The sequence below is a fragment of the Canis lupus genome, chromosome 30 (genome assembly GCF_011100685.1).
Source record: "Canis lupus familiaris isolate Mischka breed German Shepherd chromosome 30, alternate assembly UU_Cfam_GSD_1.0, whole genome shotgun sequence".
Taxonomy (NCBI): domain Eukaryota; kingdom Metazoa; phylum Chordata; class Mammalia; order Carnivora; family Canidae; genus Canis; species Canis lupus.
In genome coordinates this window covers 37,018,324-37,034,325 of record NC_049251.1, presented here as the reverse complement: position 1 = coordinate 37,034,325, position 16,002 = coordinate 37,018,324, and the positions used below count along the sequence as shown (strand labels likewise).

Below are 16,002 nucleotides of genomic sequence, written 5' to 3'. Positions count from 1 at the left end.
AAGGGAAAAAAGCTAACGCCTCCTGGCTTCAAAGAACTCATAGTCTGTCTACCTGTAAATAGCTCCAATAAAAAGAAGAATATGAAAAGTATCAAAGAAAAAAACACCATACTACGAGGTTACAGAATTGGTATCTTGGGCTGGAGCTCAGAGGTTTATAGGGTTCTTAAGTAGGGCAATCAAAAGACCTCTGTAGTTAATATCTACAAGTATTTACATTATGCCAGGCATTTTACAAATAGTATTTCAATTTATATTTATGGCAACCTGAAAGGCAGTTACCACTATCTCTGCTTGACAGATCAGGGCATCCAACAATGTATAAAGTTATGTAATTTGCCCAAGATGACATTCTTCCCCCTACATCTGGATTATTTTGTTAGAATATTTTCAAGTATAAAACAATTTTCTCTTTCACTTATAGGTGGCTCTCTAAATAAAATATAATGTTTGAAACCCTATTCCCTCAAAGAATAAATGAATTATAAACTGATTTTTTAAGTTTGTACTAAAAACACACTGTCAACTATTTGAGATTATTGCTCTGAAATCTAAAACTGTTTATGAAACAAACATGAATTGAATAAAAACAACACTGCATTTCTTGTATTTCCATGTTATGGCTGATAACTTTCAAGGTACTAGTAGAGAAATGAGCAAATTAAGTACATCCTTAAATTTACTCTTCTCTTCCTAAAATACTGAAATTTTCCAAGCACAAAATTGAAGGAAGCCTGGTGAAATGCAGACATCCTAAGGGAATACATAATATCATTTATTAACTAATGGATTGGAATGAAGCAAAAAGATATTCTTAAGTCTAGCAAAGAAAGCAAACTCAAGGTCTATTTAAATTTTTGTGCACTGTTAAGTCTAATCAACTGTGCAAGAGACAAAAAGACATTAGGGCTAGGCCCAGTCTGGAGAGATTTGATAGCTCCATTTTTCCATTATTTATGTATAGGAGAAAAAAGCCATAGACAGAGACTCCCAATGGTTAGCTATATCCCTGTGCTAGAAAAGTACAAAAGGCAAACCGAATCTCAAACTTGGATAGCTTGCTCTCCCTTTAATTTGTTTGGTGTCTTTTATCTCTCTTGTTTACTTATAGATAAAATCCCTGAGGCTGCCTCAATGGGAGATTCTACTAGATGTTAACTGGTTGTAAGAAGGCTTCTGGGGCAGTTTTGGGGTCCCCTGATTAAGTTCTGAGGCTCTAGGAAGAATGGCATTGGTAGCTGCTTGGTGAAGAGCAGGTCACTTCATTTTTTCTATCTCAATTTAGCAATAAAGCAGGATTAATGACAGTAATCATTTACGTCTACACAGTGCTTTATAATTACCATGTGCCTTTTCATCTGCTCATTTTACCCTTAAAATAACCCTGTAAGGTAAGAAAAGCAGATATTATTAACCCTCTTTTACAGATAGAACACATGATAGGCTGGGTGACTGACTTATGACTTACACAGTCAGTATTTGGTTGACCTGGGATTGAACTCAAGTCCCTTGATTCCTAAAATCTAGTATTTGCATTATATTATCCCATTATTTGCTAATGTTCTTGTTCAGTGATGAAGAAAACATACTTCATCAGCTGAAAAGGCAAACACAGAACTCCAGCTATAGCTGCTCACTCTGTTTTGTAAATGGGTTAATTCACATCCTCAATTCTTTCCTTGACAGTAGAAGCAGGTGACAAGAAGACTCCTGACTTGGAATGTGGCCCAACATTAGCATGGACTTCCACTGGCTTTCACATCTTCTAGGAGAAGAAATGCCACGTGATGTAAGATTCAGACAACACATACCAAATTCAAAGGTTGTCCCATGGGCTGTCATACTCCATGTGCTTGACCTTCGACCTTTGGTCACCATCACAGAGAATTCATATAGTGTATTTGCTTTTAAACCAGTCACCAAATAACTTAAAGTTGTTGCATTTGCATTCTGGAAGCATAAGAATCAAGAACTTTAGAATTGGGAAGTATCGATAAGTTAGCTTTTCTCACCCAGAGCCAATGTGACTAGTACCTTGTACTTGGTGTTTGCTGGGATGTTGGTTTTCCATCGGACTGTGTAGTACCGGGAATCTGTGATCTTCTGGTGTTTGGGCAGCGAGTTGTCCGCCCATGTGATTCTTATGGTGTCATGACTCAGAATGGAAGCCTGAACTCCCACAGGTGGCATCATGGGAGTGGGATCTGGCACTGGAGTGTATGGAGCATTAATAACAAATAAATCAACTTCAGAAGTGTCTGGGTAAAAAGTAATTAAAAAAGGGAAGTGGCATTTTAACATAAACAAAAATAAAAGAAAAGGAAAATGCAGGGTAATATAATGGAATGGAAGGTGAGAAATGAAGAAAGAGAAAGAGAATCTGAGTTAATAGATAACCACCATTCATTAAAAAGAATATTTCCACTTGTGTTCTTTCAGGAAAAATTTGCAGGAAAATGTCAAGGGAAATAATTAGCTATATTCTCTACTGTACTCTGTAGGTATATTAACATTTGATATAACCCAGTTATATTATAGATTATATTATATTTATACTTGAATTTTCTTTAAATTATTTGAAAATTCTACCTCCTTTCCAAAAAAGGATTGTGAGAAGACACAAACAACTTTTAAAATCAAGGGTGTAATTTTAGAACAACCAACACAAAGCTCATGATCTGTTCTGATATTTCAGTGAATGTGGCTGAATTTTTGGGACATGGCTTATCAATGCAATGTACATGTAAGGGTCCTATTCTTGAGCCTGAGACCTGAATGCCAGCCAATGGCAACCTAGCCTGGCCTTGGTATTGGGGTTATCTGATACCCACATAGGGTCCAGTTCAGACCTGGTTGGGTCTAAAAGCAGTACAGCAAGATGGCTCACATCCAAATAAAGCAAAAGAAACTCAAGGGCATTACTCATTCAGGGGAAGAGATAAGCCAACACCATGAAGGAATATCTGCTCTACTTTCTCCAGTAGAATCAGAGAGCAACCCACTTAATGAATCCCAAACAGTTGTGGGAAATGACATACTTATGGGTCCAGCCTTCATGAACGTTAGAAATCAGAGTACTTATTTGATAGAAAGGAAAGTCTATACTCATGGATATCCTGAGCTGTATGCAGCAGACAACTCTAAAGCTCAATGTCAAAACAGAGGCTAGAATATGCCCAATGGCACCAAGGCCCATGAGCTCAGAGCAATACAGCAGGACCCATTGGTCTTTATTAACTCTTGGTCAGTTTTCTAAGTACACACACACACTGATTTATTTTAAGTTAAGGTTTTAAAATGGGTTTCCCACATAGCTATGGAGACTAGCCCTTCCTGTAACTCAAAACCTGAAATGGTATGGACCTTGTTTATGAATAATTGCCAAACTAACATAATAGCCTCCATTTATGTATTTCCTACACAATGAAGACTAAAAGTAACAGAGGAACAGTATACATTATACTCAAGGGCTTTGTCCAATGATCAGGACGCAAACCAATTAGTCATAGAAAATGTATCTTCAGGTGCAAAAATCATTAGACTTCTTTGAGAAATTTTTAAAAATCTGTGATAATTCTTGGAAAAGATAACAAGGTTACATGACTTAGGGACATTTCCCTGTATATTTCTAGCCAAATGGCTGTATTTTTAAGTCACATAAGAGGAAGTAATTTCAGAAATTTTTTTTTTCTATTACAGGCTAATTTAAGAAAGTAGCAAACCACTTATTTAAATATATTTTTTTCATTTTACCCCCCCTCCCTTTTTTTGAACTTTCTGGAATACCAAAGCCCTTTGTAAAAGAGCTTAAAAACTGTGAGCCCACAACAGAAGATAGGACAGAACTATCAGACATGTAGTGATGATGCTGGTCTTGTTAAGTAAAAGCAATAGAGAAAAACAAGGGACACAGATTACAATTTTTAAAAAGAATAATGTGAAATTTGCACTATTTTATACAAAGTGTCCAAAAAACACAGCAGGCAATAGAGAGACACAGTTCTGGAAAAAAAAAACGGAAAATAGCATTTCTGAAGATGATAAATACTTGGGTTTTCAGGACCCTTTAGAAAAATTTACAAATCTAATATATTTATTTCAATAAACTTCCTCATTCAGCTCTACATTAGGTATTTTATCTATAAAAATTTTACATTACATGAATATTCCTTTATTATAAAAAAAAACCTGAGTATTTTGGTCTCTTTTGTAATAAATGCACAGCTGATCAAATGGATAGTACAACTGACTTTATACTCTTTATATAAATAAATTTATGAAAAGCAAATAGAAAAACACTTTCCCAATCAACTCAGGTGACTAATAAAGAAATTGTGAGATGCACTGATCATACATATTTACTGAGACCACCAGTAACCTATATAATTTCTCCAGAGATAGGGAGATCTGTTCATTTTTTTCACTCATTTTAGTTATAACTCACATGACCAAAAGATGAAAATCACTTTTTCTTTTTTTTTTAAAAGAGAGGGAGCAGAGGGAGGGGCAGAGGGAGAGGGAGAGAGGAAGTCTTAAGCAGGTTCTATGCCCAAAACAGAGCTGGACGCAGGGCTTGATCTCACAACACTGAGATCATTAACTTGAGCCAAATCAGGAGTCAGACACTTAACCGACTAAGCCACCCAGACACCCCCAAAATCACGTACAATTCTCTCACAACTATGGTTTCTAGATCCCAACATATTATAAATATGTGATACATATCTACATGGAATTATTTATACAACAGTATTGTTAATATTTTCTAAAAAGCAAAATAGAAATTAATGGAAATTTCCATGCTGAAAGCCTACTTTCCTATATGAAACCTGTAGCCTACACTGGCATATACTTTTCCTTCTGCTATACCTATGGGGCAGACCTCATGTCAAGATTCCACATAAGCTGCTGGAAAAAGTGCTGAAGACTAGAGATGGACAGGATGGCTTACCTGTGTGAGGTCTGGTCACAGCGCTCTCATACAGGGGGATGCCCTCACCCACGTTGTTAAAGGCTTTCAGGGTTATCACATAGTGAGAGCTGGGGTCTGAAGGAAAGAAAAACAATATACTTAGAAACACTTAGAAAACAATCCTCACTCCAGAATTTTAAAAAATTCAAGGGTGATGGTGCATGATCTTAAGTGCAGAGGAAGTCAAGAAAGATTTTAGAAAATTTTGTATGGGATTCCTCCAGAGTGTGGGGAAATATTTGGAGACAGCAGCTTATGCTCTCCAGGATCAACTTCGCAGAGTTAGTCCCAGGAGTGAGGTTGGCTGTGCCTGAATCCTCTCTTGGCTTCAACTAACCAACAGTTTAGTGATGCTGCTGTACACTGGAGGGTTTGGATGAGAAGTTAAAGCACATGCTGGCATATACTTTTCCTTTCATTGATACCTGTGGGGCAGACCTCATGCCAACTGAGAGACATTCTACAAAGTATAAGTGTTCTATATTTATCAGAAATGTCACAGTCATAAAATTCAAGTAAAAAACAAGGAACTGTTCCATATTAGAGAAAACTAATGAGACATGACAACTAAATGAAACAGGAGATCCTGGACCAGAAAACAATGTTTTTCTTTTGTTATAAAAGACAATGAAACAACTAGTAAAATATAAAGGCTGTAGATACTGTCTGAGTGTTAATTTGCTGACTTTCATAACTGTGCTGTAGGGATGTTAGAAAATGCCCTCATTTTTAGGAAATACACATTAAAGTATCAGAGGGTAGAAGGGAATCACATCTGTAACTTACTCTCAAATGATTCAGAGAAACAATATGTACATACAAGAAGACAGAGAATGATACAGCACATGTGGTAAAATACTAACTTTTGGGGACTCTTAGTGAAGAATAAATAGGAATTCTTTGTACGATTTTCTTTTTTGAGAGAAAGAGAGAACTTGGGCATATGAGCGGGGATGGGAGGGGCACAGGGAGGAGGAGAGAGAATCTTAAACAGATTCCATGCCCAGAGCAAAGCCTGACTCGGACCTTAATCTCATGACCCTGAAATTATGACCTGAGCCAAAATTAAGAGTTGGATGCTTAAGTGAGCCACCCAAGTGTCCCTCTTTGTACTATTTTTAAACTTTTTCTGTAAAAATAAAATGATCATACAATAAAAAGTTGAAAAGAAAGAAATCCCATGTGCAATTACTTCCTCTACTCAGCATACATACCCAGATTTTCGATGGTGTAATAGCGCTGCTTATAGTCCACTTTGATGGTCTGGGCATGAGGGCTGCCAATGCCATAGCCAATGGCATAACCCCTGACCACAATGTTCTGATTCTCTGGAGGAGTCCAGCTTACTACAATGCTTGTGACAAGTGGCCGGACGTGAAGAGAGCTAGGCACTTCAGGAACACGAGTTTCTGGGAAAGAAAGTAGAAAAGCAAGAATTTGAATATTTCACCATCCTTGGGGCATGGTGTTTAGCCTCCTGCCAAGTTATTTGGGGTTAAGATTTTTTTCCATTATGCCCAAGGATTCACAGAGAATCTGTATGTAGGGTAAAGTATGATTACTGGTTTTACTACATTCTAAGAAAAAAAGCAAACCCAAATAGTCTGAAAGGCAAGACAATACAATACTAATTTGGAAAGGAAGACAAAGAGATCTAAGAACCTTTGCCCACTGGAGAAAAACAAATAGGCTGCCTTTCAATAGTTATTCATTCCTCTTGGTCCCACATCGGAGTACCAGACTCAACTAGGTGGAATGAAAAAGGCCTAACCCCAACTAATTAGAAGCCTGTTGTCAACAGATGATCAAGCATCACATTACAGCAACGGTATCAATTACTTACTCCCCTCAGTAATGTAAGTCAGAAAATAGGAACCTTAGAACCACATATTGATTTAAATGGTGGGAAACTAAGAGGCTTAAAAAAGGTAGTTATTATAATGTATCTTTCAAATCTGTTACTTCGAGGCATAGCCTGCTGTCTAAATTTTAAAAATTAGTAAACTACAAATGAGAATAAGGACCAAGGTGTTTTGTCTCCCGAGTGCAGCATCTGTGTCTCATCGTATGCACACCTATATATACACAGGTACTCACTGAATGAAGGGGTAGAAAAAAGGCAAGGTGTCCAGAACTAAGGGAAAAGGGGAAACTAGCTGAAGAAGGTGGATTGATGTGGCTCAGTGTTAAATTTCAGATCACCCATGTATTCAATGGTCTTGATAAAAAATTAGACTCAAAGCACTTGTACGTTTTTTTTTGTTCTGGTTCTGCTTAACGGGACAGGTCTTTAAAGCCACTGGGGGAGGGGAAGTACTAATGACAGCAGTGTGATACATTAAAGTTCACAGATTTAAGTCACATACACCCCCCCAAATCTGTGGCTTTCTAGTTTAACTAATTTGACTATAGTTAGTTAGTACCTAGCTTCTGCCAATCCTGTGGATTGTCGTTCTTACCATCTAAGTCACTTTCAAAAGTTTCCGCAGCCAGCCAGTCCGTAGCCGGGCCTGTACCATTGACTGTCAGAGCAGCCACTCGGAAATTATACTCAGTCCCCCGATCGAGACCTGAGACCCAAATGACAAAAAGGGGGGGAGAAAAGAAAAAAAAAAGAAAAAAGACAAGCTGAAATAAGAGATTTGCAAAACAAAACATTAACAACTTCTCATTAAGTATCTTGTCCACCAAGTCAGTACATAGCTTGATAAAGTTGCAGTTAGAGCTAATACAGCACGAGCAATACCTCACCACAGCACAGAGGAGCGCCTGTATCTCCAGGAAAGGCTGATGCCCACACAGTCAAGAGCAAAACCAATGAGCAGAGTTCCCAGGAGATTACAGATCCTTTTTTTTTTTTTTTTAAAGAGCTTGAAGGCCCCTCAGGGATCACTTAATGTAATCCCTTCATTTTGTTACTAAGGAAGCTAGGGTTAAAAAGAGGTCGAGGATAATGAAAGAGTCATAGCAAAGAAACAAAGTCAGTTGGTCTCAGAAGACAGCCAAGACCAGAAAAGAATTAATTCCTTCTGGTAAAGATAAAGATATCAGTTATTTCAGTCAGTTTCTAAGCTGGGCCTGCCATCATATCATGATACCATCTTTATCTTGATATTAGTTATTTTACATCACTGTGACTATGATGTGAACAAAGAAAAAAAAAAGAAGAGATGTAATTCCTGCTGGGTTACCTCACTCTGTTCTCAGAGCCACCCCATAACAAGAGTAGAACAATTTTAAACACCAAATATGGCCTAGAAATCTATTTCACAACAGCCTACCTGCATAGTATATATAATAACTAAAGGCGATTAAGCCTATTATGCGATTTTTCATAATGACTATCAGTAATAAATTTACCAATATATTGAAGGCAACAAAAATCCACATGCAAAAGTCTACCCTACAAAGTAGGGCAACAGCCAATAATATGGTCAGCTATCCATATAGTCATGCATCCCTTTTTTTCTTTTATGTTAAAACACATAACATAAAATTTACCATCTTAACATTTTATTTTTTATTTTATTTTATTTTTTTAAAGATTTTATTTTTATTTGTTCATGAGAAACACACAGAGAGAAAGCGAGAGCGGCAGAGGGAAAAGCAGGCTCCATGCAGGGAACCCGACATGGGACTTGATCCTGGGTCTCCAGGATCAGGACCCGGGCTGAAGGCGGCGCTAAACCGCTGGGCCACCTGGGCTGCCTTTAACAATTTTTTTAGTGTACAGTTCACATGAATATCTCTTTAGAGCACTTAAATACTAGATATTACACATTAGATCTTATAAGGTTATGAGAAATGATCCTACCTCCCCATATGAAAATATTGGGATCTCTGGCCAGCAGCATAGTACAGAAATTCTAAAGAGAGAACCACCGAGAGAGAGAACTTGGCCAGGATGCAGGATGGCTCTGTTAATGAATCCTGTCATATGGTGAGAGGAGAGATGGGAGGTCCTGCTCTCAGCAGACCCCTCCTGAAGCTATCTGCCCACAAGAAAGTCACCAGCAAGGCAGAAGGAGAAGCAAAATGGCTGGGCCCGAGTCAGTTTACCTGTCACCTCCCTGCATACACCGAACCAGAACGTGCCAGAGAGGGCTGTGCACATGTTCATAACTCTTAATAGACAAATACGATGGACTACTGGCAAATGTGGCTCAACTGAGGTCCCAAAAGAATTCAACCAATCAGATTATCATTCCCTGCCCTCGGAGGAGAGTTAGGATGTTTAGAAAGCAAGTGAGAGAAGAGAGAGAGTGTGTGCACAGGTGGAGGTGGACGCACGAGTAAAGAGGCTGAGAGGTCCTCTCCCCCCAGGTAACCTACAGAGTACATAGACTCAAAGTAAGGCCCACTATTCATACTATAAAGATAGGGAAGAATGTGTTAAGTGCTGTAAGTGGCCCAAAGTGAAGAAACAACAATCACTTCCGGCTAACACGGAGTCAGAGAATTTGTGGTTCAGGACAGGACCCTGGTCATCCATATTGCTCTCTGATACTTAATAATCTTCAAGTTAATGCTTCAAGAGAGCAAAGATGTCCTTTTTTTTGCTCAGCATTGTATACCTAGTGCCAGCCCACACTAATAAGAGCTTAATAAAGTCTGGTAAACAAATGAATCTAAATATGCTTTTAAATATGCCAATGATAAAATTTAAAAAAATATGCCAATGATTTTCTCCATAAAGAAAAAGTCGTTTTTACCATGAAGGCGATCGTTCTGCTTATACATCAAACATTTCATTGAGAAAATGAATAATCTTTTCATGGTCCAGGACTATATATTTTTTTCTATTATAGCAACAAGAACAGTACCTGGTATATGGTCAATATCTACTACTAAATATTCAAAATAAAAGCCTTACAGATGAGAAATGTTATCTGTATTTGGGTTCAAATCAGAAACTGGTTTTCAAGAACACCTGAGACCAATTCTACAGTAACATTCCTTTAGTGAGATGTCTCGGCAACACCACCGCAACCATTTACTCCCTGCAGCTTAGAGCTATGGGGTTCATGTGAAGAAACTAAGTGATTGAAAGCTACCCTTGGAGACAAACATTCACCTATATTGAAAGAAGTCAATCCCATCTGGGAGGTGAGGAGTATGGAGAAAAGCTTGCTGGATTACTGGAGTATAAGCTTTCACTGTCCAGTGACTCACCTAATTCCTAGAAACTCATTGCAATTACACTTTTTGACCTCAGATCTTGGTTCTATCAAGAACGTGGCCCCTGGAGGCATAGGAGAGTGGTTGATGTCAAGCTTCTCTACCCAGGAGGGGGCAAGGTAAGGGAAGCTGAGAGCTCCCCAAAGGTGCTGGAATTAATTCTCAGAGCTTAGATAATGTCAGTATCTCAAATGCTTGCAGTTTTCTTCTACCAGTGCTGCTAGGAATCCCCAAAATGGTTTCGTAGGGGCATCTATCTCTATTTTTTGTAAGCACAGTACCAATATCCAAAAATCAAAAAGCATTTCATCTTCTTCCCAAGCTTCTCCTGCAAAGTCAATTGACCATCGCAGAGCTAAGTCTAATCCTCCTACTGGGGGAAGGAAGATGGGGCTATTTGGTCATCTCTAGAGGAAACCCATATTAGAGATCCGGTAAGTCCCATTTTTAGTGCGTATGCCACTTGCTCTGCAGCATATAAAGGGAAAAATACAGAAAAGGAGCTATCCTTGCCAGAATTCCCTAAAACTTTATCATGTAGCAAGTAGTAGCAAGAAAGATTACTCGATTGCTATCGTTATTCACAAATGTCTCAGGCCACATACACATGAGTGGTATCAGTGTTATAAAAATCATTTTGTAGACCTCCCCTACCAGCTAGACAGAGCAGATTTTTGGCCTATATAGCTTTGTGCTATCTTGTTTTGAGATTTCAAAAAAACCAATACAGACTAAGGGTAGTTCAACTTATTATTTTTTGACTTTACAATGATGCAAAAGCAATATGCATGCAGTAGAAACTATACTCCAAATTATGAATTGTGATCTTTTCCCAGGCTAGTGATAGGAGGTACAATCCTCTTTTGTGATGCCGGGCAGAGGCAGATCCCAGTTAGCCTTGGGATCATGAGGGTAAACTCCTTATACACTTAGAACATTCTGGTTTTCACTCTCAGTACAGTATTCAATAAAATACATGAGATGTCCAATAACCTGTTATAAAATAGGCTTTGTGTTAGATGGTTTTGCCCAACTGTAGGCTGATAAAAATGTTCTGGGCATGTTTAAGGTAGGCTAGGCTAAGCTCTGATACGTGTTGAGTGTATTTTTGAGCTAGGAGATTTCCAAATTTTGATGGGTTTATTGGGACATAACCCCATCTATGTTGAGGAAGATCTGTATATATATATATTCAAAAAGGAAAATGTGGAGAATACAGGAAAACACAGTAAAGAAAGAAAACTCAAACCCAATCTCAACACTCAGAGATGAGAGAATCTGTAAGATTGTGTTCCATTAACTTTTATCAAGTCAGAATAACTGAACCACTAGAAGTTCCTTTGAACTGTTTTTACTTTAAGTCAACAGTTCAGAGTAGTCATTAGACTAGTGTAACTCAATGCCTGAGAAAGATCCCACCTCCTACCTTTCACACCCACAGCTTACCTTCAATCAGTTGAGACAGCTGTGTCCCAGGTACCAAGGTCTCAGTGACATCACTCTTTCGGGAGGCCTTTCGGTAGCGAATCTTGTAGCCAATAATCTGACCATTTTGTGTGGCTGGAGGAGGTGGCTGCCAGTGAATCACAATACTCTGGGGAAGACAAGATTATAGGGAAAAGACTGAATATACCAAAAGCTTGGTCCTGTTTTTATAAATTGTTATCCGGAAGTCCCTGACATAAAGGCAGCAGGATCACTCAAAATTACTTTTTAATTTTAAAATCCTCAATGATCAAATGGGAAGATTGTATTTGTAGGCGACATGCACTGGGCCCTTATTTTCCTGGGTATTTAGACATTAGGTAAAAGTTTCAGAAAAGCTTTCATGAGGAAAAATATAGGTCAGAGGCAGCACGGATTAGGAAAGTACACTATGGTCAGGTGTAAGGATCTCCTCTATCTCCATTGTGGAATGGCTGAAATTAGACAACTTCTGCCTAAAACTCTTCAAGAAGGGAATCATTAATTAACAGCTGGTTTTTAATTAAAGGAAAAGGAGTCCCATGGTACTATTTGAAAGGACTGAGTGTCTCAGTTGTCAATGTAGCCCAGAAGGGGCTCTGGGCCTTTGAGAGGCACACCTGCCTTCAGCGTACAGTGTACAGTGTACAGTGAACTTGGCTAGGAGGGAGTTTGAGCCTATGCAACAGCTGATGGATCTACCTTTGCTTCACAGTGGGCTCATCTCACAGCACTAAGGGGCTATGGTATCATAAACAACTTACTTCTTTCTACCTTATCCCCAATGTTCTGAACTGCTAAGATCTACAATGTCATGATTTGTAAAACCACAATGTATCTGCAGAAACTAGAGTAATTCTGGGATCACAGAAACGCAGTAAAGCTACACAGAAAACCCCGGAGTCGGTTTCTAACTCCAGCTTTACTGGCAGGTATAATATCTATGACACCTTATTTCTCTGCTTGATTATCATTCTTTTGATATAGAATCTCCCTTTCTATACACCCTTCTGAGGCTTACTAGTATGCCAGTAAAAATGAATAGCAATATAAAGCTTACCTTTGAATTTCTTACTTCTAGGGACAGATTCTGAGGAGCAGCACCAGGTACTGGACAGGCAAAAAAGGAAAAAAAAAGAATTTTTTAAAAATCACCCACATATCGTCCCATCATGTGATATTCCTAGCCAGACTTCACACAAGTGCGCATCTCGGACACTAATTATGCAACCCAAAGGTCTAAACCTAGCAGCCAGTGCTCTCATGTTGATAGCAGTATGTGGATAAGGTGTGGCCATATTTGGTTCACTTAAAAAAAATGAGACACATTCTTATAAAGGTACCCACACCCAAGTCAGATTGCACCTTTGGGAAGTCAGATACTTCATTCAAGGATAGGACAGTGACTCTAAACTTCTCTAGACCCCAGATACATTCTGAACCTTCGATGTATTCTTTTGATGGCATATCTTTATCTTGGGGAGGAGCCACAAATTTTCCAGAAACAAACCTAATGTATACGGCAAGTAAGTGTACTGGATAACACTGTTATGAGTACAAAATACGAGGTACATAAATCAGTGAGCTCTGAATTCTTGTGGGGTTTCTAAACTGATTTTGAAGGCAATTTCCAAGTAGAATAAAGAGGTATTTACAATGACAGGTTCAGTAAAGGGACCATCTGACTTCCCAAGGCAACTTTTATAGCAGGGAACACTCATTTCGATATGAGAAGTTGGGATTATTGGTTAAATAGCTGCATAAATTTAGTTTCTCACATATGAGAACACAAGACAGGGCTATCTCAAATTTTATGATCTACACACCTCTTTGTAGTAACTATAGTAAGCAAAAAGAATTTAAGTAAATCTGATTAATTTCCTCTCTACTCACAAAATGTTGGCTTTAACTCTTTTCTCCTAATCCACCCATGGAAACTTCTCTCTCCCTTTCTCTCACATTTGGTGCTCAGATATATGACTAAGTGCCCACTGTGCTATATGCTTCTGGAGGACAGAGACTATATCTTGTTCAATGTTGCATCTTGTGCTAACAAAGTTCATTAGGCCTGAATCCTGAGATTCAGGCACAGAGGATCTGGAGTAGGACTTAAAACAATCGTGTTTTGATAAAAACCTATGAATGGTTCCAATCACCTCCTTGTTAAGAACCTCTGACTTAGGTGCAGAGGCAGCCAACATAGGCTGTTGCTGGTTTCTCCATCTTCTTCATCATCATAGCTAAGATTTGCTGCATGCTCCTATATGGCAGGTATCCAATCCTTACAACAATTCCATGGGTGTTTCACTCCTTTAAAAATTTTTTTTTAGTTCACTTATATTTTTTAATTTAAATTCAATTAGCCAACATATAGTACATTATTAGTTTCAGATGTAGAGTTCAGTAATTCATCAGTTGCATATTACACCACATGGTCATCACATCACGTGCCCTCCTTGATGCTCATCACTCAGTTACCCCCCTCCTCTACCCACCTCCCTGCCAGCAACCCGCAGTTTGTTTCCTATGGTTAGGAGTACCTCATGGTTTTTCTCCTTCTCTGACTTCCTATTCAGTTTTTCCCCCTTCTCCTATGATCCTCTGTCCTGTTTCCTATATTCCACATAGGAATAACATGTACACACACACACACACACACCCCACATCATGAAAGACTTTCTGTAATTATTCCCATCTTATAGGTGAGGAAACTATTGAAGAGGTTCAGGGCAGTGAACCTGACTGAGCTTTTGTTTCAGCTAATGTAGGAACCAAGATTTGTCTTACCCTACAGAGCTGCCCTTAACCACCATGCTAAGACACAGTCATGTGTCACGTCATCCCATGACAGCCACTGTAGTCAGTATGCAAACCCATTGAGTACGATTAAAACTGGTTCATGTGTAGATTTAAAATTCTACATTAATCATTTTTCCCTCAACTTTTCTGAAAAGTCTTGACCAAATAAATGGCTTATGCAGTTGGCTGACCAAACTATAGTTTGTTATCACCATACTTCACTCCTAAATACTATATAGTACATATGACCTAAGAAAAAGGCACATTCCAACAAAACTATAAAACAATCACATTCATAAAATTTAATCTTAACACAAAATATTATCTAGAAATCAGTTGCATTTCTATACACTAGTAATGAAGTAGCAGAAAGATAAATTAAGAGAACAATCCCATTTACAATTATAGCAAAACAATAAAATATCTAGGAATAAACTTATCCCAGGAAATATAAGACCTATATTCTGAAAACTATAAAACACTGATGAGACAAACTGAAGATGACACAAACAAATGGAGAAGACATTCTATGCTCATAGACTGGAAGAACAAATATTGTTAAAATGTCCATACAACCCTAAGCAAGCTAAAGATATGGTAACTATACTGGAATTAAGATTTTCTTAAATGTCAAAAAAACTTTTAAAAATTATGTAACATATCTAATATTTAATATTTAAAACTGCCTAACAGTATATCTACCTAGCACTATGTAATTGTCCCAATACTTCCTTTACAGCTGATTTTACTCCCAGATCCATAAGCCAAAGATAATACACGTTTTATTTCTTTTTTTATGTCTTTACTCTTTTTTAACCTAGATTCTAGAATGGTACACTCTCCCATATTTTCTCTGAATAGTCCTTTTACTTTTTTAATTGCTCCCCTCCCCGCACCACCAGTTTTCTTTCATGAGACTAATATTTTTTGAGAAGTCAGGCCAGTTTATTTATTTTTTAATAGATTTTCCCTTTAGACATATCCAAATTGAGGAAAATTCTATAAATAAACAGATCTGAATTCTTAAAAAATATTACAACTTTCAGAAAATACATATACTTATTAACTGCAGTAAACACCATTATTTTCTGTTCTATTGTAAAAATATTTTTTAAAAAATGCTGGTCCTAAAGATACAAATGTAGTGACCTGAAGGGGCATCTGCACCCCAATGTTTATAGCAGCAATGTCCACAATAGCCAAACTATGGAAAAAGCCCAGATGTCCACCATCAGACAAATGGATAAAGAAGATGTGGTGTGTGTATATATTTATATACATATATAAATATGTGTGTGTGTATATATATATAAATAAAATGGAAGAGTACTTAGCCATCAAAAAAAAAAAAAAAGAAATCTTGCCATTTGCAATGATGTGGATGGAACTATAAGGTATTATGCTAAGCAAAATATGTCAGAGAAAGACTATCAGCATATGATTTCACTCATATGTGGAATTTAAGAAACAAAACACAGGAGCATAGAGGAAGGGAGGAAAAATAAAACAAGCTGAAATCAGAGAGGGAGACAAACCATAAGAGACTCTTAATTATAGGAAACAAACTGAGGGTTGCTGGAGGGGAGATG

At 37.8% G+C, this 16,002-nt stretch overlaps 1 protein-coding gene across 6 annotated transcripts in view; it reads right to left on the bottom strand.

Moving 5' to 3' along the window:
• Window positions 1-16,002, bottom strand: part of NEO1 (neogenin 1) — a 235,113-nt gene that overhangs the window by 30,029 nt on the left and 189,082 nt on the right. For 5 of the 6 annotated variants that reach the window (XM_038580915.1, XM_038580917.1, XM_038580920.1 and 2 more), the window contains exons 12-18: window positions 12,675-12,724; window positions 11,597-11,744; window positions 7,432-7,542; window positions 6,187-6,381; window positions 4,952-5,047; window positions 2,035-2,258; window positions 1,812-1,950 (exon numbers count right to left, since the gene is read on the bottom strand). In XM_038580915.1, coding sequence (XP_038436843.1) covers window positions 1,812-1,950; window positions 2,035-2,258; window positions 4,952-5,047; window positions 6,187-6,381; window positions 7,432-7,542; window positions 11,597-11,744; window positions 12,675-12,724 — 963 coding nt within the window. The remainder of the gene's footprint in view (window positions 1-1,811; window positions 1,951-2,034; window positions 2,259-4,951; window positions 5,048-6,186; window positions 6,382-7,431; window positions 7,543-11,596; window positions 11,745-12,674; window positions 12,725-16,002) is intronic. The other variant, XM_038580918.1, reaches the window with a different exon arrangement.